Source organism: Puntigrus tetrazona, chromosome 24 (genome assembly GCF_018831695.1).
Source record: "Puntigrus tetrazona isolate hp1 chromosome 24, ASM1883169v1, whole genome shotgun sequence".
Lineage (NCBI taxonomy): Eukaryota > Metazoa > Chordata > Actinopteri > Cypriniformes > Cyprinidae > Puntigrus > Puntigrus tetrazona.
The window spans coordinates 2,915,383-2,938,148 of NC_056722.1; the positions used below are offsets into that span (position 1 = coordinate 2,915,383).

Below are 22,766 nucleotides of genomic sequence, written 5' to 3' on the forward strand. Positions count from 1 at the left end.
TTGTCATAGATGCATTACACATATTATTTCCAAAATTATTGTATCATTATTTGTTGTATTTAGTTATGTTTTATTCATTTGTATTTTACAATTAAACAAATAAGCAAGTTGTCTAAATAATGGATTTTCTTTACTTTTGATTATTTCCAAAATTATTAGATCATCTTATATTATATTTAGTGATGCATCCAAATAATTTTTTTTTGTTTAAATAATATATGTGTGTACTGTGTATATATATATATATTTATAAAGAAAATGTTTGTTAAATATTTGTATATAAAATGTAAATGTAAATACATGCTATTTTATATTATATTATATTTGTATAATTTACTGCAGTTTTAATAATTGATTTCTTAAATTTTTACTTATGTAATGTACAGATAATTTCATAATTATTTTATTGCATTATATTACTTATTATTTTATATTTATTACATATTTATTAATTTATATAAGTGTATATTATATAAATAAATGACATCTTAATTTGAAATGCCACTTATATAAATTAGTATTTCATTTTATATATATTTAATTGCATTTAATAAAATAATTTTCAATTTATTGAACACATCGTAGCCCCAAAATCACTTTTTCCATAATATTTCACCCCGCTTTTATCATCTCTCATCTGTTCCTGACCCTAAACGAAGGATCATTAATCTCCAGGCCACTTTACTGACTCCCCCAGACGAGACTTCCCAGAATCCCCTGAAACTTCTGCTCAGAAGCGTCCGAAGCCCCGGGGTCAAACACCTGTCACGCCACACTCGCTTTATGTGTCTGTCCGAGGAGTGCTAAAACTGAGCAGCGATCAATCTTTGTGCGCTCTGTCACGCACACGGACACACGAGAGCCATCTGTCAAGCTCGTTGGTCATTATAGATGATTTCATGATACCTGCGGTCATAACCAAGGAGAGAGAATAAGCAAAGAGAAAATAACCTGTCATTAGCCTTACAAATATTGCTGGCTCTGGTTATATTATCTGCTAAATGCCCTGATTGGTTCTAAAGGCTCTGCTGGCTGCTGATTGGTTGTCACGGGCCTTTGAGGTTAAAGTGTGTAATCAGAATGAATTTAAGTGTTGTGCTGCTTTCAACTTTGCTCTTTTTGTTTGAGAGGAATAGCATGTCAGCTTCTGCGTCGAACACTGCTGTGAATGTACCAATAATAATATTTATCAGAACACTGGCAGATGTTGGCAGGGCACAAGGGCTGATATAGGAAGCGTGTTTGAAAATAATTATTAGCATTATGTTTGGTGCAGTCTGTGGCACAGAAATTACATACTTCAACTTTGATTAGTAACTACTGTTCCTGGCAGTCCTGTAAGTTTTTCTTTTATATATATATATATATATATATATATATATATATACACACACACACACCTTGAAAACCGGCTCTATTTTTGTCTTTGCTGCTAAAATGGAAATCTTTGTATCTTGCTTTATGCATTATTTATTTGCATTTATTTCACAAATGCTTTGGAAGTATCATTATTGCATTTTCTTATATTTGGAGTTTTATTATTATTATTATTATTATTATTATTAACTAAAAACAAAGAAACAAAAACACAACAAAAAGTTATTTTAACTGAAATAAAATGCATATGAAAAATTACTTCAGCTATTTAAGGCACCATTTCTCATTTTATTTACTTCATCTCGTTGAACTAAAATAACAAATAAAGCAATAAATAAATAATATAATAAAGAAATAAATTAATAAAAATAAATGCATTAACAATTTTAAAAATTGCAATGAATGTTTTATCAAAATCTTTTTTTAAAACAAAAAATAAAAACCTTTTCAAAATATTAATGAAAACTACTGTATAACAGTATCTCGACACTAAACTAAAACTGAACCATACATTTTATCCATAACGTGTTAGCTGATGTTTATGCTACAGACATGAATCATAGGCCTACTTCACATTCATGCATTTGGCAAGCACTTTTATTGAAATAAAAACAGAGAATAGCTTATCATCCGCGTTGTCATTTTTTAACACCAGCGTATACGATATTTTTTCTCACATATATCTCAGCACGAAAATAAACGTCTGTTTTCAGCCTTTTAGTTTTAGCTCGAGATTGCGAGCGTCACTGCGGTGCAAACTGATGGACATATGAGCATATGTAATCATACCTGAAATAAAAAACTAATAGATATGGGGATATTCCCTTCTCGCGCCGGAAACTGCGTGTTTCCACAAAGTCGCGCGCGCGCGCATCAACAGATCTCGCGAGACGCTTTTATTTGGACGGGGAAGGGCGTGGTCTCAAAATTAAAGACGAAAGATGCGTCATGAGGCCAGCAGGGGGTCGCTCATATTTCATTAAATAAATAACACACGTTTAATTTTGCCGAAATACATAATACACGGTACAGTTTTAATGCTGATCATCGATTGTTTATGTCGCTGAGGGTGTTGCTTTAGTGAATAAAACACAGCTGCTGACCAATCAGAATCCAGGAATGGAGCTAACCGCTTTATAAACACATTTACCGCCTAATAATACGTATTATGTGTCTTCTTTAGCAGGTGTTTTGTTTACTTGACTCCATCCCAGTTGTTGGGTTCTTCCATGCAGCTCGCGTTATGAATAAATGATCTGTAATTAGCATTAAATGTTAAGCAGAGCTGTGTCTGGTTGTATTTGTGTGCTCGCCTCACATTGCTTGTCACTGCCCTTGGCTTCTGGTGGGAAAAAGTGTGTTAGCTCAGCTGGGAAGACTGTTTACACACTGACAGACATGACTTGTGTCCCTAGAAAGTTCAGTCATGGCCATATATAATGAGATGGATGTGTATTTTTGAGTGCTGACTTTTCTACTGCATGATGTTATTTGCAGCTTTTACCGGGAATCCTATCTCTTTATTTTTATGCTCCAAAAGCGACACCCAGCGGCCAAAAATTAATATGCATTTTCATTCAGACCAATGTGAAAAGATCAACAAGTGCCAATACGAAAGGTCTTGGGATCTGTTTTAAAAACGACTCGTTTCGGTGATTCAGAGTCGCCTCTCTTTTCTTTTGAGACACAATAACTTTATACACGGTGCACTTTCAGACCGCTTTCATTCACTCGAAAGGCGTTTTTCAAAAGGCCACAATGGGGCCACTTTAATGTAAGCGTACCTGAAAAAAATGTCTTCAATTGATTTTAACTTGTGGCTTTATTCGAATCGGCATTCGAATCATTTCAAGCTGTGCGTCCTCATTAGTCAGCTGCTGTAGTCTCCGCCCACTTGTTCATCTCATTAATTACAGCTGTAGATGAGGTTTAAACTCTTGTGGTAGATCAGCAGATGATGGACTCTCACTATGTGTGGATTAATCCATTCCTCTCACTCTCTGAAACGCTTTCTGCTTCTGTATTTCCTCCCAGCGGTATGCTAATATAATGTTTTCTCCTTTGATCTCCCATCTCTTCTTTGGGTTGTGCTGTTTTGGGTGTTTTTATTAGTTGGGGCCTCTATTTTGGGCTCCTCGGAGAGTGTTGAGTCTCCACAACACCTATGAAAATAACATCTTTCTTTTGAGTTGTGTTGTCGCCAATTTTTGTGACCAGATTTCTAATTTTTCTAATTAAATTTTTTAAGCTGAAAAACTGGGACAATATGGGGTAATATTTCAGCGGTTTATTCATTTTTATTCATTACATTTTTATTTTTATTCATGTTGCTTTTTTGCATTTATTACACGTATTTATTATTAATTGAACATGTTTTAATAAGGTTTAAAAATTTTTATTTTTTAAGCTATTTTCATACATGTAGTTCACTATTTTTAATAACGTTTAATTTTTTTACTTAAGTGTCTTTTAATTAGTTAATTTGCTTAATTTTTTAGTTGTTTATTTATTTATTTGGTTAGTTATTTAATGACTAGTTTATTGTAGTGCTGGGCAATGATCACATCCAAAATAAATATTTGTGTACATAAAATATGTGCGTGTGCTGTGTATGTTTATTATGTATTATATAAATACACACACATGCATATATGTATTTAAGAATAAAAAAAAATACATTTATATATCAAATATTTATATAGAATCTAAATTATATAAATGTATACATATAAATATTTTCAAAACATATACTGTATGCGTGTGTATTTATATATAGTGCTACATAATAAATATACACAGTGCACCTACTATATTATATAAACAAAAATATCTATCTATCTATCTATCTATATATCTATCTATCTATCTATCTATATTGCTTATTATGAGTGCAAATAATTTAGTCACTTTACTTTTTTTATTTAGGCACTCACATTGTAGTTGTGTGTTAATGAAATGCAAAAATGTGCAAAATGCATCTCTCTTGGGTTGTTGTGTAATGATTTTCTGCGCGCGTGACGTCGTCCTCAGTTTAATGGTGGTATTGCGAGCGAGTCCAGAGGCTGCAGGCTGTGTGTTTCTCTCAGTTTGACAGGTCAGACAGCATTAGTGTTGCCTGACATGTGCTAGAGCTCACTGTGTTATATATCCTCCAGCAAAACACACACCAATCATAATTCTCCGATCAGCGAGCGGTTGCCAGGCATCGGCATGACAACCTGCCCGCTTTATCATGTTCAACCTTTATCACATCATCAGACAATTTCCGTCCCACCATCTCGTCGTCTTATCTACATCCCTGATTTCCTCTTCCCTCCTTCAACACGTCAGTTTTCCCTCGCGCTGGGTTTGAGAGATATGACTGTATCATACACCGCTGTGTGAAGACATCAGGGTTTAACTGTAGGTGAATGTCGCTTTGCATGCTTGCTTTATACATTTCTGGGTCAGTTTTCTCAAGCATTTTAGCTATGATTAACAATATTCGCTAATGGAGGTAATATTATTGCTCCTTCAGGTTAGTGTTTCGCTCAAATGGACATGTAGTAATTATAAAATTTGAATTTTTAAAGATAGAAGCTTTTGACTTGTTGATTTTTTGGGGGTGGATTTTATTGACTTACCTGGCAACAACATAGCAGTACTCTAAAAACCCTCAGGTATGTAATTTCTGTTTATGATCTATACGTACACGACAAGATACACAGCCGATTTTTTTTTCCCAACTTAGTTTAGAAAACAGTTTAGTTTTGGTTGATTAATAAAATCCGATTATACCCGTAAATAGCAGTACATAGTACTACTATCTTATTAATTAAGATTTTAAAAAGTCTTAGCAGTTTTATTCATTTGTATTAATGTAATATTTCTATTTAGCTTATAATTATCAGTTTATTTATTTTTTAATAGCATTGCACCAGTTTTTTTCAGTTAATTAGCTCTTTTTTTGATTGCACATTTACATAGTCTTGTGACGGTAATTCGTTTAAAGTGCTGGCCAACAATTAATCGTGATTAATAATATCCAAAACAAAAGGTTTTGTGTACATAATATATATGTGTGTTTACTGTGTATATTTAAAGACACACTCACATACAGTATATGTATTTACATGTATATATTTATATCCATATAATTCTATTTTATACAAATAAACTTAATATATAAGCAATGCGTATATATTTTTCTTGAATATATAAACGTGTGTGTATTTATATATACACACATATATCATGTACACGAAAACATTTCTTTTAGATGTGGTTAATCATGATTAATCATTGTCCAGCCATATTATTTTATTATAATTAATTTGTTTATCGCTGCTGCTATTATTATTAATTTATTCTGCTATTTTTCTCTGCTAAAAAAATATTTTAAAATATCACCTTGTACTTATTGATTTTTTTTATTGATTTATTGATTTATTTTACATTTTATTACGGCTTTATTGCTATAAATTGCAATTACGAGTTTCATGTTAGTTAACGATAATGACGCATCTCCGAATCCAAGCTTGCTTCTGCCAAGCATGAGTCGAGAAAAGTGTGTGTATGTGTGTGTGCGAGTGAAAGTAAAGCGCGCACTTACTCAAAAGTATACAGTAAGCCCGTACACCGAAACTAGGACATACTACAACATCATCAAATTAGTCTTGGAAACACATCAGAGAAACCAGCCCTCATTTGTAGCACAAGGGTTTGTCACTAACATGAGCATAAAAACACTCACCGATGCGAAATGCATCAAAACACAAACCATCCGGTCGCTTCAGACATCGCATTTTCGACTTGCGAACCGTTTAGCGCGGCATATATCGAGCGCTTCATCCAACATGCCAGATATCCAGCTCTTGACCTTTTGCTTTCCACTGTTTCCGCTTCGCAGGTTTGTGAGGGAGAAAGAGAGAGGGAGGACTAGAAGAACATCTGGCGAGATAAAGCGCTTGTGATGTTGCGAGGGGATGATGCCGAATATCAGCGCCGCTATCACACTCTGGGCAGCAACACGCGCCGCCTCTCCAACCCCGACATGGAGGCCTACGCCAAGCTCCACAAGAGCGGCGACATGGAGCATCAGAGAAACAAATACCCCCCGCAGCACGCCGCCACGCTGGTCAACACCAACTGCGCGCGGCAGCAGGTCTGTGCGTGTCTGTCGAGCCTCGGTGATGGTGTGGGAGGTGCAGGGTTGAACCAAGCTAACGATCGATATTCTAAAAGCTGGTCTCGCGGCATAGACGTACCTGGGTGCACTTTTTAATACGTACCTGTTAAATAATTAAGGTATGTAATTAACATACCTCTAGACGAATTCTCGATCTCACAGGGTGATACAAGAACACACACAGAGACCTATATTTCCTCACTCCAAAGTTTTTCCTAGAATACAATGATTTATATAGAGGGGAGTTTTACCCTTCTAGCCGATGAAACAAAAGATGGCATATGTTGTATCCGTGCCAAAAGATATGTACTTATATAGGAAATTATGAACATATAAGGAGTACTTTTGGACACAGAAAAACACTTCTTCTTGTCAAGTATCAAAAGTGTAGAGCAAACTCATTCACCCCACGACTCCACACACCAATGACCGACTGAACCCTTCTAACCTGTAGAAGATAGATCATACATACTACAGAACACTAGGGGGAGATATAAAGAAAATCACGTCTAGGAGGAGGCAAAAAGATCAGACAGAAAGAGTCTAAGAGGGGGAGAGTGTTTTCCAATCTAACGGTGCCAAAAAGTACACAAAAGAGATGAACACTGGAGGCGCTTTTGATTCATTTTCACACAAATTGCGCGATTTTCGCATAGAATATCATATTATGACTTCAAAACAGCATGTATATGCTGGTATATTTGAAAACGGATTATCACGCACGTCCGGCTTCATATCTATGTGTTTCGGTAGACGGTAGGTTTGTTGTACGGAGATGCGCTTGAGAGGCGAGGAGCTTCGGTTCAACAAAACAGAAGCAAAAGGAAGTTGAAACAAATGATTTTTATATCGGTTTTGCATTTGTTCACACTATCGGGGAGGTTTAGGGTTGGATTTGGTGTGGGGCATATTTCCAACAGTTCTGAACGACCGAAATACGTACCCATATCAACGTAATAGAGCGTGCCAGGGTTGACGTATTGAACCCGTGTTTTGTCTCTTTGAAAATGCGGTGAAGCATGCGGTAAGGCACTTAAAAACAGAAAAAGTGCACAGAGGTGCGTATTTTAACGAGACCAGGTTGTCTAAATGTGATGTTCTATATTTATTTTCGAACATTATAATGTTTAAATATTGAAAAGGACTCTGATGAGTGTTTTTCCGCCTGTCATGGTTTTTGTTCTCCGTTTATTTTTTTGTTGTTTTTATCTCCTCTTCTGTCTGTCATACTTCCTCCCACCTCTAATTATCTCTTTCATCATCCTCCTCCTCTTTGCAGTCATTCTTCTCTAGTAGTGGCTCTTGATAAGTCAACCATCACTGCTGTTATTGCGCATAGTGTGTGTGTGTGTGTGTGTGTGTGTGTGTGTGTGTGTGTGTGTGTGTGTTCACAGGGAAAAAAATGGTGTAGAAACACTTCACTCGGAAATCGCAAGTAAATATCACAATTAAGTACAAAAGAGTCAAGTAACACACAGAATTAAACATTTCTGAACAACTATATTGAAGTAGAAAAACCAAATCAATCAATAACAGAAATAATCTTTGTTAGCAACTTTGAAAAATCATTTTTATTAGTGCTGTCGAACAATACATCTCATCCAAAATAACGGTTTTTGTTTGCATTATATTTCTTTCTTTATTGTATTATCTATAAATACAGACGTACGGTATATATATTAAAAATATTAACATTTGAACATGCATATTTTCATATTCTTCTACTTTATATTATATAGAAATATATTTCATTTATAATCATAACATTTCTTGAATATGTACATGCATGTTTTTGTATTTATTATACATAATAAATATATATTGTAGATATATAAACAAAAATGGATTTAATACATTTTTATTATAAATTTTATTATAAATATATATATATTTGTATAATATATATAATTTTTTTCTCACCTGGACTAGTAAGCAAGCACATAGTAACCATACACAGCAGTATTATTTTAGTATTATTCATAAACTATTTGAAATCTTATTAATATTTTTTCATTTGCTTTTTCCTTTATATTTTTGTTTTATTTTACATATTTTATAATTTTATGTGCTTTTTGTATTTAAACAAAATATAAGAATATATAGATAAAACAACATTTAAAAATGTTACTCAGTTACTTATATTTTCAGTAATATTTCAATAAACAGAAGTGGTTTTTAATAGTTTCAGTGTGCCATCACGTTAACTATTTGTGGACAAAACCGTCAGTCCAATAGCTGTTTCACATTAGGGTGAAAAAAAGGACAGTTTTGCTCAGGTTTCCACAACTTCAGTTTTATTTAAACATTGACAACATTCTAAAACACCTTAGAAACCGCATTGCCACAACCTGGCAACCCTCCATGACAAACTAACATTGTGACTGTGCAACTTTCAAATGAACAATCACTGAAACTGTCATTAGGAAAAAAACACAAATGGCTATATTTGCAAATCCGTATTGTTATTGGCTCTTTTCTTTTAGCCATCCCTCTCTCTCCGTCACGATCAATCCCCTCTTTCTTTTCCCTCTTGGAATCTCTCCATCCTTCCTTGTATTTGCTGTGTGTATTTGCCCGTCTGGCTGCATCCGTCGTCTCCAAACACCACTGGAATGAGAAAGAGAGAGGGGAGTCTACCGTTACCATGGCAACCGAGCTCATATAGGGAAATCAATGATATCACATAGCTAGCTGGCATACGGGGGACTGAGACCCAGAGAGAGGAAGAGCGCTGAAGGACAGAGACGTTCGCGTTTCACTTCCATAAAGTGACATACCTGTGCGTGAAATGGGAGGAAATGTAGGTCGGGACTTGGATTTGTTCTTCAGGAGCTGATTGGATCTTGAGCGTTATGAATCTGAATGCTCGCTTCGGTTTGTTCTTCTCCTCAAAAAGCACACTTTTGAGGATTTCGGACCGGGACGTGGAGGCTGAAGGTCACCCTCCAGAGCATCTCCACGTATCCCAATGGTAATGACCTTAGAATCTGCCGTCATTGTTTCATCGCTTTTTGCGTTTAATGTTAACAGGTGTCGATATCGGCGAGATTTCGGAAAGCCTGCGTGACCTGCAACAGTGCAATAAAACACTTGAGCGTCAGGCGAACTTGTTTCACAGGCAGTTCCGGTGAGAGCTTTCTGTTGGAGAACGTGCACTGAATCGTGACGTTCACAATGAGACCAGGAGTGTGTGTTATACTAAATAGGGTCCGTTGTGATTTCATGTCAGCTGTTAGCTTCCGGATGCAGAGAGAGAGGCGAACTGAGGAAGTTATTACGGTCCATAGATGGAAATATAACAGATGAGGAGAGGAGAACTAGACGGAGAAAGTCGGTCTCATGAGAAATCCACAGACAGAGAGAGAGACTGACAGCTTGATGGTATGATTGAAGATGTAATCAGGTGCAAATAGTTTGTGTGTGTGCGTGTGTGTGTGTGTGAAATGCATTATGGTGAGACTGAATTCATGGATGCTCTCAACTCGAAAGCATAACTATTCACATACCGAACCATTTTACTTCTGTATTTTGACACACTTCATAATGAAAAAGGTTATTGAACTGATTTTTTTTGCTAGCATTTATTATGCATTTTATGATTTGATTTTTTTAATTTGATTTGGTATAATTAACTATAATAATAGTTTAAGACAGTTCCAATCAGTTCCAAGTTCAGTGTAAAGATGTAGCAATTTATTTTATTTGATTTATTGTTTTATAATTTGTTGCATTTATTTTGTTTTATAAATAATTCAATTTATTTTTTTAATTAATTTAATAGCATTTTTAATAATTGTATTAGACTTATTAAAATATTTCAGTTATTTCGTTTTATAAATAATTAAATTTAATTTGGTAATATATATTTAATTTGAGGCTTTTTGATTTTTTTTTTTTTTTACACCTAGAACAATGTAGACATGAATTATTAATCAGGAATGTGTTTTAATGTGTAAAAGTGTTTGAGCATTTGCATACAATTTTACTTGCGTATTTTAACACACTTTATTCCCAACAACCGTCCATGCGTTCTCAGTTTTTTATGACCTGCTGTACAGTTATAGTCAATAAACATCTAGAACAGAATAGCGTGCACCGGCGAATGAGGCAAAGATCAGCCTTTCAGCCTTTCATTTACAAAAAATGAATAGCGACAATTTTGATTCCATGTTAAATTTAATGTATGCTAAATTGTAACGATGTTGTAGATGTCTGTGTCGTCATAGCAACAGTGTAGGTGGTTGTATGACATGCAAGTATAGAAACAGGTGTGGCCTGCCGCAGTGTCTGTGTGTGTGTGTGTGTGTGTGTGTGTAAGAATAATGCCTGTGTGAGAGAGACATAAACAATGAGAGGCAGAGAGAAATACTGTATGATGAGAGGCAGGTGGGTTTGCTTGTCATGCAGGTCAGGGTGGGTGTTCATCTCATCTCTGTTCGTCCTCACATACTGTAACTAAAGCCCTTCTCTCTCTCTGTGTGTGTGTGTGTGTGTGTGTGTGTGTGTGTGTGTGTTTGGACGGACGTGTGAATTAAGTGGCTTTTGTGTTACGCTCTGATGCACACACTTCTGCTGGTGTTAGCGATTAGCTAAATAGTATCTCAAAGCATAGTGAGCCACTTGCCTACAGTAGACAGCATTTTAGGCACGTTTGAACATTTAATTAGAACAATTGGACATGTCTGGGCCAAAATGTTTTGTAGGCAGTGTTTTAAGATTCACCAAAATAAGAACTCAGATGCACTTATGTTGCCTTCTCTTGGCTCCTCAGTCAGTATCACAGGTATTGAGGGTTGCATAACAGCCAGTCTATTAAGATATCTAGTAAGAAGCAGAGATCTGCCCTTCCTATCACTGCCAATGATATCTTACAATCCTGTGTGTGTGTGTGTGTGCGCACGGTTGAATGGGTTGTGGCATATAAATACTTTTCATGTTCGGCTTACGGTTTTATTTCTATAGATAAAAAAACGAAATATTTGCTTGGATATGTCTAAAGCCCACATGATTGGTTTCTAGATCAGAAAACTGATGTTGTGGTTCCTTGAAAGCCTGAAGCTTACACTAACCCTTCATACAACAATGTTGCATTAAGCCAACGGCCTTTCAATTTTCTGTTAAATATTGTTAAGAATATGCTTATAATGCTTTTGTACCGTCTTAAGAGCGCCTGTCATTTAAATATCTATTTTCCTGTATATATTTTTTTCTTTTTGTGAGATAACTTCCGTTCAAGCTCTCAAGCTGTTTGAACACGGTAAAAACAGAAATATTGTGTAATATTAATACGATCAATTTAAAACGCTTTTCTTTCACCCGACCTCACTGCATTAAACGTCTTCACTGTCCTTAGTGATTAATTGAATGCATCCCAGCCCAATAAAAGTATACTTTTTTTTTAATAAATTAACAACGTACCCTAAGCGCTTTGGATATAAACCTGCCTAACTCTTTCCCTTTTGTCTCTGTCTTATTCTTTTAGCAGCCACATTACTGGAGTTTTAAGGTAAGACGTCTTTTCCCTCTCAGATGTTTGCGTGCATGTTTATCTGTGTTTGCGCATATCTGCGTCTTTAATGTTCCTCTAAGAACATTTCAGATGTAAAACATCGCAATACATCCGCACAGCCGCAATCAAACTAACAATGCGTGACACAAAATAACACCGAACGAATGAAAGGTATGAACGCGGAGCTGATAATGGTTTTGCTTTTGCACAATGCCTCGCATGGAGCAACACTTAACGTTGAAGCGCGCGCAGTGCGTTACAAAGGTGCATACTGGGGTAATCCAGCGGCTCCATAGGAGCATTTATAATGGAAACTATAAAGTGAATAATTTATATATAGCCTCCGTGCATTTCCTGGAAATCCACCTTCAAGACGAACTCCTACACAAGGCTCCAGTGCGGTGATTCACCTCCATTGTAAACGCGGCCTACGACATCGGAGTCATTGAGGGACTTCTGCGGGTCTTAAGGACACGAGACGCGAGAGCAGCCGGTCCGCATCCCCTGGCGGATCTCAGGACGCCTGTCTTCGGCACTGGGGCCATGCTGGAGGTCCTCCAGAGCTGAGATACCTTTCACAGGATCAGGAGAGAGAGAGAGAGAGAGAGAGAGAGAGGACAGGTGTTGAAGAACCCCACGGAGCATCCTGAGGCTGGTTTGGTCAAGCTGTGCGCGGCTTTAATCGTCTTCTTTAACTCCCTGGAGAGATGAACGTGACAAACCTGCGATCTGAAGTGTTACCGGGATCCTTTTGAGCAAGAAACTTGCCCTCAGCTTTCCTCCTGGCCTGCTATGTTCTTGCACGCTGTATAAACCTTCGGATGAAAGGCATCGTGCAGATGCAGAGTAGGTTTCCTAGTTTGGTGGTTGAAATATCTCACTTATTATTACATGACTTGTTTTTTATTCGTTTTGGTTTCCATAGCCTACCATTACTATAAATCATTTTTATGACGTTTACCGAACCCCCGGTTTTAATAATAACAATCACGTTATAAAACAAGTAGATATTAACCAAATAGCAAACAGATCAAAACATTACAAAATTGTGAAAAAAAACACAACAAATTAAAATAAAATATGAAAACACATTTTATATTTTTGTATTTCACATATTTGTTTTCGCAAAACGTTAAAACATTTTTCAAATGTTGTTTTGTTTACTACACCTAATTGTATTTATTTACATTTTACACTAAATATTGAGCTCAAAAGCATATGTTTACTGCATATATAGATTTTGCAAGTTTAACCTTTTAGTTGGTTATTATTAGTTATTAAAAAAAAAAAACAAGCCAAACTGCTACTCAAAACTAGTCCAATCGGATTCTGCTGAAATTTGGATATCACAATTGCTATTAATTAAAACTAAAAGGAGGCAACGGTGTAAAGGGCCGTTTTCGGCCTTTCCCCAAAGCGTTCGGTTGCTTGCAACCATGACCTCTGCTCTCCATGAAGTTTCGGCTAAGGATACATTTATTGCAGCCCTAAAAATAGCTCGCAGGGGCCTGCCTCCGCCACTAAATTTATTTAAAAATGGCTATCCATTAACAGCTATGATCAGATGTTCTTCAGTCTTGGCTGAGCTTTCAATGTTGTTATGGAAAGGATGATTGGTTGGTTCTTGTCACGTGAAAACGATTAAGATCACATAGAATGGATAGTACGCTCGTTGGGATGCAGGGGAATTGCTTTTAACTCGATGCGCGCAAAAGATGATTCTGTGAACGGCCTCTAAAGTAGATCATCAGCAATCCTCTAGTTAGTTCTTAACGGGTGAATCGGTGACAATCGCGCAGCGTGCTATGTTGGTAAAAATAGTCACTACCCATTTGCTTTGGCAAGTAGTTCCAGTTGTTTTCTTTTTCTTTTCATTTGCAAAGCATTACGAACACTTTGTAAAACGGGGACATTTCCAAAGACAGAAACTAAAACCACCCGGTTAACCTAGATTGGAAGCTCTGTCAGCTTCTGGCATGTGGAAACGCACGGCTAGCTTTGGTTAAATTGGCCCCAGGTGTACCGATGAGCTCGAGGCACACTAGACTGCAAGAGAGCCGTCCAATGCGCAGAAAAAGGTACATTCGTCGCTGTTGGATTTCCTCGCGTACGTATAATTAGGTCGGAATATTAATAATGAATATCAATAATGATTAGATTGTGTGAAAAATTCAGCAATTTCTAATTAGTTGCCATTTGGAAACTTCACACTGGGCGATTAAAAATGCATTTATAGCTGGGACAGTTTTGCCCTGAAGCGTCCGGAGTTAAGTGTCTCGCTGAAGGAGCCAGTCGTCGGGCCTGGACAGATTGCACTGTTGATCCCTGAATCCCTCTTCTCTAAATTGTTTCCTGTCCTCAAGTGTCCAATCCTGTTAAAGGTAAAAAATCCCATAAAGTATGTTTTAAAAAGAGCCAGTGTTCGCCGGGGGTTGCTTTAACCTGTAAGACGCACTACTGTTCACTCTTATGGCCAAAAAAATATTTTATAGTGACTAAGTCTGAATTTATTCAGTCCAAAAAAATGTAAATCTTAATTATTATGACTGTTTAAATTTATATTTGAATAGGTTTTAGAATGTAATTTATATCTGATTTGATTGGTATACTTGGTATTGATATACATACTGATTGGTATTTTTGAGGGAACCATAACGCCATTCAGGATGTTTGAGTAGAAAGGGTTTGTTTTAGAATAAGGACATTTGTCTTAAATAAAACATTTTTGCAACAATGTTAGTCTTGAGTAGTCAGTTTGGATAAATGTGGCGCATCCTGAATAGCATGTGTGAGTATTATGGGTGATAATTAGAGCGTGACAAAGCTTTTCAGTCTTTGTTTCTTTTTCTCGCAGTAAATAATAAATAACGCTAAATAAGTAAAGTACTTTGTTGAGGAGCTGGCATAACCTTAAAATGCTACGTTAAAAATCGGAATTTAATTCAAACGCAATATTATATAAAACTGATGCACATCTGGGTTTTTGTTGGTTATATTCAACAAGAAATGCATTAAATTGATCAAAAGTGAAAGATATTTATGAAAAAGAAAGGAATCATATATATATATATACATATATATACATATACATATACATATACATACACAGTATATATATATATATATGTATGTGTGTGTATATATATACCCTATATGTATATGTAATTGTATATATATATATATATATATATATATACTTTGTATGTATATGTATATATATATATATATATATATATATATATATATGTATATATATATATATATATATATATATATATATGTATATATATATATTTTTTTTTGTGTGTGTGTGTTTACTTTTTACTGTATTTGTTTATTAAATAAATGTAGAATTGATGAGCATAAGACACTTCAAAAATCTTTATATTCAATCAAGTCTCTGCTGTTTATCATTGGCCAAGATGTCAGCCCCGGATTACCATTTTCCTCCTCTGATCAATCGATCAGCAGCCTTTGACCGAGGTGAGGAATTTTGCATCTGTATGACAGCTGGATCAATATTACAAGGACCGAGTTCCTCGACTGGATGCTGTCTGTGAATCTCAGGAGAGAGGAGCCGTGAACCCCGGCGTGAACTCAGATCAGCGTGACGCAGCAGAGCTGGAGCTGTCTGTGTGGAGCTCAGATGTGCGGCACCAGGCTTGCGTTGTAACGTGTTCTCAGTGAACCGTACCAGTGACACACACACACACACACACACACACACACAGACCTGTCACTGACAACAAACCACTCCAGTCAGAGGAGACTCATGGGAGACACAGGCAGTCATGACGGGTTAAGAGACGCTGGATGACTGTGCACCTGGAGAGCCATCTCCTTTCTGTCAGGAGCACATACTCTCAGTGACATTTCTTGTCCATTTAATGAGTTGAGCTTTTTATTGTCTTGACAGAACTGTTTGTGTGTGTCAGGTTTATTATACTTAAATAAAGCTTGCATCAATTCATTTAAAAGTTTCGTTTAGGTTAACTTGATGGACGAACGTAACTAAAATTAAAACGTAAAAAAACTCTAGAAATGAAAAAATTAATAAAAATAAAAAAGATGTGTGTTTTATTTAATTCCATATTGCTCAAATTAAAATCAAATAAAAAAAATTAAAAATTAAAAAAAAATATTTTCAATAAAATCAAATTTAAAAACTTAAAATAATTTCCAAATCAACATTTCCTACTTTGAGTTTAACGTGATAGTAGTAAAATAACTAAAACTAAAATTAAATTACAAAATAGAAAACAAACAAACCAACTATAGGCTAATAAAGAACTGAATTATCAACTATGAACTAAAAAACATAAAAAATAGACTTTGACCAAAATAAAAATGTAATATTTGGAAGCTTTTTATATTTCATCTCAGCTACAATATTTGCCAATGTCAGGTTGTTTGACTTAACGCTAAAATAATTAAAACTGAAATACAAATGAATAGACTTTAAACGGAATAAAGATATACAAAAGAAATCAGATGTGTTTCATTATTTAGTTTTGTCTTGATACAAAAATAATGAAATGTATTGAATAAAAACTGACACTTCAAAAAAAAAAAAAAAACTAATAATAAAAATGACAGAACCACATGACAGTCACTAAAACTTTACCTAAACTTAAAATGAATACACAGTATATACAAATATTATATTAAATATTAATTAGAACTATATATCTCAGTGATAGCAAAATAATGTGTGTGTGTTTATATAACTCAATAGTAACAATAAATGTACACTTTATAGGCTCCCTATAGTTGTCAAGTGAATATCAAAGCTCCGTCTCAGTACACTTCTCAATCAATAAGAGCTGTTGTGTTGAAGCTGTCATGCTAATTAATGTATTTATTAAAGGGGAATGAGGTTAATTCACACTTACTGTGAAGCCATTAACCTGTAGCCCGCAGAGACAGACGCCAGAATCAATGATGCTTTGATTCTCACTAGATTTCTGCATCCAACTGCAGCAGATTGTCAAACTGCTCACTTTATTTGGTTTGTTAATAAATGTTGGAAACTTACAGCACATTCCTAAATACATCTCTCATTAGAACGGGATTTCAGGACTGAATTCCAACACCCGAGGAATTTGTCACGGAAGGGGCACAGCTGCTAACATCTGTCCCGTCTGTCAAGCCTACGCGCGTTCTGATTGGCTAGAATGCATGTCAATCAAACCGTATTAGCCAATCATTTTGTGCGTTCATCTTAAGACGATCCTCGAGGCTGCAAACTTTATCTTTGACACACTGCCACATCTCTTATATTCAACACGTACTGTACTGAGATTTAAAGAAAACAGATATTGGTGTGAGTAGATTTTTTTATTTATTTTTTTAAGTTGCAAAAATTGAGTGTTTGCATGTTTGTCCTGTCTGGTAAACGGTTCAACATTTCGAGTTGTTGTTTAGAAAACCTCTGGAAAATCATACTGACTTTTTTTGTATCATACTTTTCGGTTTTAGCTTTATTTTAATTATGGCATTTGATATTTTGAATATTTTTTAAAAATATATATTTTAATGGGTATTTTAAACATGCTTTGTCAATGCATGCGCTACTTTTCATATTTTTTTTAAATAATTAAAATTAATATTTTTATTTACGAAGGTTGCATTTATTTGGTCAAAAACGACATTTAAGACATTTATCGTGTAACAAAAGATTTCTATTTTAAATAGATGTTTCGAACTTTCCGCTTATCAAAGAATACAAAATGTATCAGTTTCCACAAAAACATACCACCGCCATAACTGTTAAAATGTTTCTTGAGCAACACATTTTTCATGCATCGCGAGACACAGAAGTAATGATTCTGAAAATATGACTTTATTGATCAAATGACTAAATGACATTTTAAACCATCAAATAAAAACATGTAATATAAAATTTTACAATACTACCATATACTACCTTTTAAACTATATCTTTTTTTTTTTTTTTTAATATATAATTTTTTTTAATTTTTTTTTTTACATCAAGTAGATGCATCCTTGATGAACATAATAGACCTTCCAACAAAAACATTCCTAAAATAATTGATTTTAACCATTTCAAATCGAAATACCACGAATTCGAGAACGTCTTATGCGGTTTGTCTTCTTCTGCCTCAGCTACGGTAGCAGTCGAGCTGACACGATCACGTTATCAGCCTGATTTGAGAACGTTTTATCCCGCATGGGCTTCCTTTCGCCGCGCGCGCGCGCAGCCTAATTTCCCCCAGGCGCTCGTTCGCCTTCCCATCGCGGAGGTTTCGTTACCCTTGCCAAACTGCTACTTCTGCAATACGGGCAATTAGAGAGCGTCCCCTCCCTCGCGCGTCTGATCCGTCTGTCTCTGTCTCCGGCAGGCGCGGACTCCACGCGGCGCGGCGGGGCTGCAGCAGCAGTCTCTGGGCGAGCAGGTAGGAGGGCGCCTGTGTTATGCGTCCGCGGAGAGTTTGGAAAGCATGGCCGATGCTGAGCTGCCGCTGGGCTTCAGTCGCTCCAACATCCTCAGACAGAGTCTTCCTCTGGCGCGGTCGCCCAGCCAGGCTAAACTGAGAGCGCCAGGTAGGACAGCTACTCTTCTGTGGCGTTTTATCTGTACTTTTAGTGCTAGTCAAGCGTTCGTGCACCATTTAGACCATTCTGACCTCTCTAACAAACCCGTCTTCGTTGCTCGTGAAGCTTTTATCCTTCTACTATAAATAACTTTATTTGATTGGCTGACCTCTATATTGGGCGGAGATTACAAGCCTCAAGAAGAAGCGTGATGCTAAATACTGAAGCTAGCTTTTGGCATGTAAATATTACAATGTTCATGTGCTATAGTCGTGATATATATATATATATATATATATATATATATATATATATATATATATATATATATATATATATATATATATAAAAGTTTGATTCTGCCATTTGCCAGAACTGAATGGTTTAAAACTAGTGCCAAACGATTAATTGCATTTACTATAAATATAACTAGTTTTTGTCTTCATAATGTTTTTGTGTATGTGTTTATTATGTATATCCAAAACACATGCATTTATATATTTAAGAAAATGTTTATTAAATATGTTTTAATATAAGAATATAAACACACACACACACACACACACACACACACATATATATATATATATATATATATATATATATACATATGTGTGTGTGTGTGTGTGTGTGTATTTATATATACATAATAAATATAAACAGTTCACATACATATGTAAATAAAAACTTTTATTTTGGATCCGATTAATCCTATGGCAGCACTATTTAAAAACTAGAAACTTTGCCTACTAAATTTCGTTAAATGCTTACCTTATTTATTATTATTATAATACTTACTACTAACTATTCATTAAATACTATTAAATGATGACTATTTACTATTATTATTAACAATTAATGCTTAACAAAACACCTTTTTTGTTACTGTTATTTCATAAAAACATGAATATGAATTATTGCTGTCTGAATATTTTGAGAATGTAATTCATTCCAGTGATATAAAGCTGAACTTTCAGCATCGTTGCTGTAGTCTTCGGTGTCAAATGATCCTTAAGAAATCCTTCTGATGTGCAGATCTTCTCCTCACATTCTCCTCAGCATTTATTATTATTATCGCTGCTGAAAGCTGATTTCTGCTTAATGTTTTGTAGAAATTGCGTATTATCTGTATTCTTTAATGAATAGAAAGTTCCGAAATTTAGTGCATCTCTGCTGAATAAAAGAAATCAGTCCTACAATTGAAATGCATCTACATTTCTGCAGCTCAAACATCAGCGTCGCGGGTTTGATTCCCAGAGAAACTCTGAATGCAGCAAGCGAAGCATCCACACACGAGTCAATTTTGCGGCTTAATTTCAATAATTGTTCGGGGTGAATCAGGGAGGAAGTTTTCACACCCTCAGCGGTTACGCAACCGCTCAGACCGATTGTGACTAAATCAATTACACGCAGTTAGTTCTGGTTCACTAATCCGGTCGGACGAGCGGCGTTCAATATTTCGTGCAGCTGCGAGAGAGTGTTTTACTCGCTGGGTGTCAACTGAATGGCCGTGTGTTTTTCCAGCGGTGTTGTTCCTGCAGTTCGGCGACGAGACGCGGCGGGTGCACATCACTCACGAGCTGACCAGCATGGAGACGCTTCACGCCCTCATCGTACACATGTTCCCTCAGAAGCTGACCATGGGCGCCTTGCGTTCGCCCGGCACGGCCCTGCTCATCAAAGACGAGGCGCGCAACATCTTCTACGAGCTGGAGGACCCTCGCGACATCCACGACCGGTGTCTCATCAAGATTTACTGCAGAGAGGCTCCCATACGAGACACGCACTACAATCCTCAACACGCGGCCCACCCCGTACACCACACACACATCGCCAACGGAGACCTGCGGGTGAGGCGGCGAACCTCAATGTCTATAACGCATTACAAAAAACCCACATTTTTAAATCGGTTTTCATGCATTATTAAAATTAATAACAAGAAAATAGTAATCAGATGAAGTATGCTTTTTGGTTTTTTACCTATACTAGTATACTAGTTGTATACTAGCAGCGTCATACCAATGTTTTACTATAAACGTACTAGCAGTGACATTTTAGATATATACATATTCTTCTTCAGTTCTAATTTATACAAAAACAATCAATTTTTTTTTACCATAAAATAACTAGTCTAATGATTCATTGTGATCAGTTGCATCCAAAATAAAAGTTTTTATTTACTCATTATATGTGCACGTATACGGGCATATTTATTATGTATATATATAAATGCACACAAATGCTGAATATATTATAAATATATTTACATTAATTTAAAAGTATATATTTCTATTCTTATAATGAATATATTATATATAAAATATATATTTAATGTTTTATATTTAATGTATTGATTACACTTTTTCTTAAAAAAATAAATAAAAATGTGTGTATATATATATATATATATATATATATATATATATATATATATATATATATATATATATATAGCATACATAATAAATGCACACAGCACACATGCAATTAATCATTATAAATTATTTGACAGCAATGTTTGTAGTCATATAAAGTCATATAAATGTAAAATAATGTTTTGTTAAATATAATATTAATTCACTATAAATTGTAAAGTGATTCAGAATTTTTTATATATATATATATAGAAAACATAATCTCACCAAAGATTTAGTGTAACAGTAGATGTGTTGCATATAGACTTTATTTGGAAATAAATGATTTTTATTCTGCAAGGATGCGTTAAATTGGCAAAAAAATATGTATATGTAATGTTATTTTATGCTGTTCTTTCTGTTGATGTAAAGAATTTAAAAAATCGGAAATGTTTATTGAGCAATCAGAATGATGTCTGAAGGATCATGTGACACCGAGACTCGATCACATGAAATAAATTACTTTTCAAAATATATTCATATAGGACACAGTTATGTTAAATTGTAATCATTTTCACAATATTTTTACTATTTGCAATCAAATAAATGCAGCCTTTGTGAGCAAAACAAAATCTGAACCGACCCCAACTTTTGTGTACTATTTCCAGGCTTTAAGAATTTTTACTTTGTTTTACTGTGATTTTACAGCATACTAGATGATAATAATAAAGAACACGTCCAATCCCTTCCTTAAATCTATACTGTGTGTGTAAATGACAGCGGTTCCGCTCTTATGAATCTTTCTTGTCATATGTCATGTGTGCTTAACTTCTCCCTCTCTCCTGTTCTCTCTCACTCCTCCAGAGAGAGCTGGTGTACACCTCGAGGGAATCGTCTCCCACGCGCCGTTTAAACACACTCCCGTCTTCCTCTCCTCCCTCTGGATCTCCGTCACGCTCGCAGTCGCGTCTTTCTTACACGGGCGGGCGTCCTTCCTCTTACGCCGGACCCCACCCGTCGCCTCAGCTCCACCCGTATCAGCAACACCACGCCCACCCCGGAGGACACGCCCCCCAGCAAACCGGCCACGCCCACCCCGCGTTTTGCCCCTCCCCAAGTGCCATTCTAGAAAGGCGCGACGTGAAACCGGACGAGGAAATAGCATCGTCTTCGAAGAGCGTGGTGTTGCTAAAAAACGAGGCGATATACGCAGACCCTTATTCGCTCGTCCAGGACCCCCGGCTGAGCGTGGCTTCGCCGCAGGCTCTGGCCTACCGTCGCGGATCTGTGCGCTCGATTAGCGGCTATCCTGCCGCTGCGTTGCAGTGTGAGCTCGAGGGCGCCCTCTACAGGCCCGGCGGTCCAATATACGCAGATCCATATGCTACGATGGGTTTCCGCACTTTACCTCCGGCCTCGCCTCAGAAAATGTCTGATGGCAGGGACCCCTACGGGAGCCACCCGGGACGAGGGTCCCCCGGGAGACACGGGTTTCGTAAAGATGGCACTGTGTATATAGAGAGTCCCAAGAATCGTCCAGGAGGGCCCCCTATGGAGCAGATATGCATGCTCGGGGGCCCCGGTGGAGATGGAGGGCCGATGCCGGTGTACGGATCAACCTTACCTGGTAACGAGGAGACCAGGTGAGAGCAGGTTTTTTTATCTCCTTAAAGGGATAGTTCCCCAAACATTGCTTAATTATTTCAGCATTTATTTATGTTGTTTGTTGAGCACAAAAGAAGATATTTTGATAAGCGCTGGTAACCAGAAAGTTAACTTTTGACGCAATTTTGTTTGCTTAAGA

The 22,766-nt window shown here is 36.2% G+C and overlaps 1 protein-coding gene across 8 annotated transcripts in view; it reads left to right on the forward strand.

The window, feature by feature from the left end:
• Positions 1 to 22,766, forward strand: part of zgc:114120 (uncharacterized protein LOC619267 homolog) — a 52,617-nt gene that overhangs the window by 11,837 nt on the left and 18,014 nt on the right. For 4 of the 8 annotated variants that reach the window (XM_043226274.1, XM_043226277.1, XM_043226276.1 and 1 more), the window contains exons 2-6: positions 6,266 to 6,520; positions 12,027 to 12,050; positions 18,416 to 18,617; positions 20,133 to 20,458; positions 21,827 to 22,605. In XM_043226274.1, the coding sequence (XP_043082209.1) occupies positions 6,329 to 6,520; positions 12,027 to 12,050; positions 18,416 to 18,617; positions 20,133 to 20,458; positions 21,827 to 22,605 (1,523 nt within the window). In that variant the 5' untranslated portion in view covers positions 6,266 to 6,328. Of the gene's footprint in view, positions 1 to 6,265; positions 6,521 to 7,889; positions 7,980 to 9,338; positions 9,516 to 12,026; positions 12,051 to 18,415; positions 18,618 to 20,132; positions 20,459 to 21,826; positions 22,606 to 22,766 lie in introns of those variants that run through there. The other 4 variants (XM_043226275.1, XM_043226282.1, XM_043226280.1 and 1 more) reach the window with 4 other exon arrangements.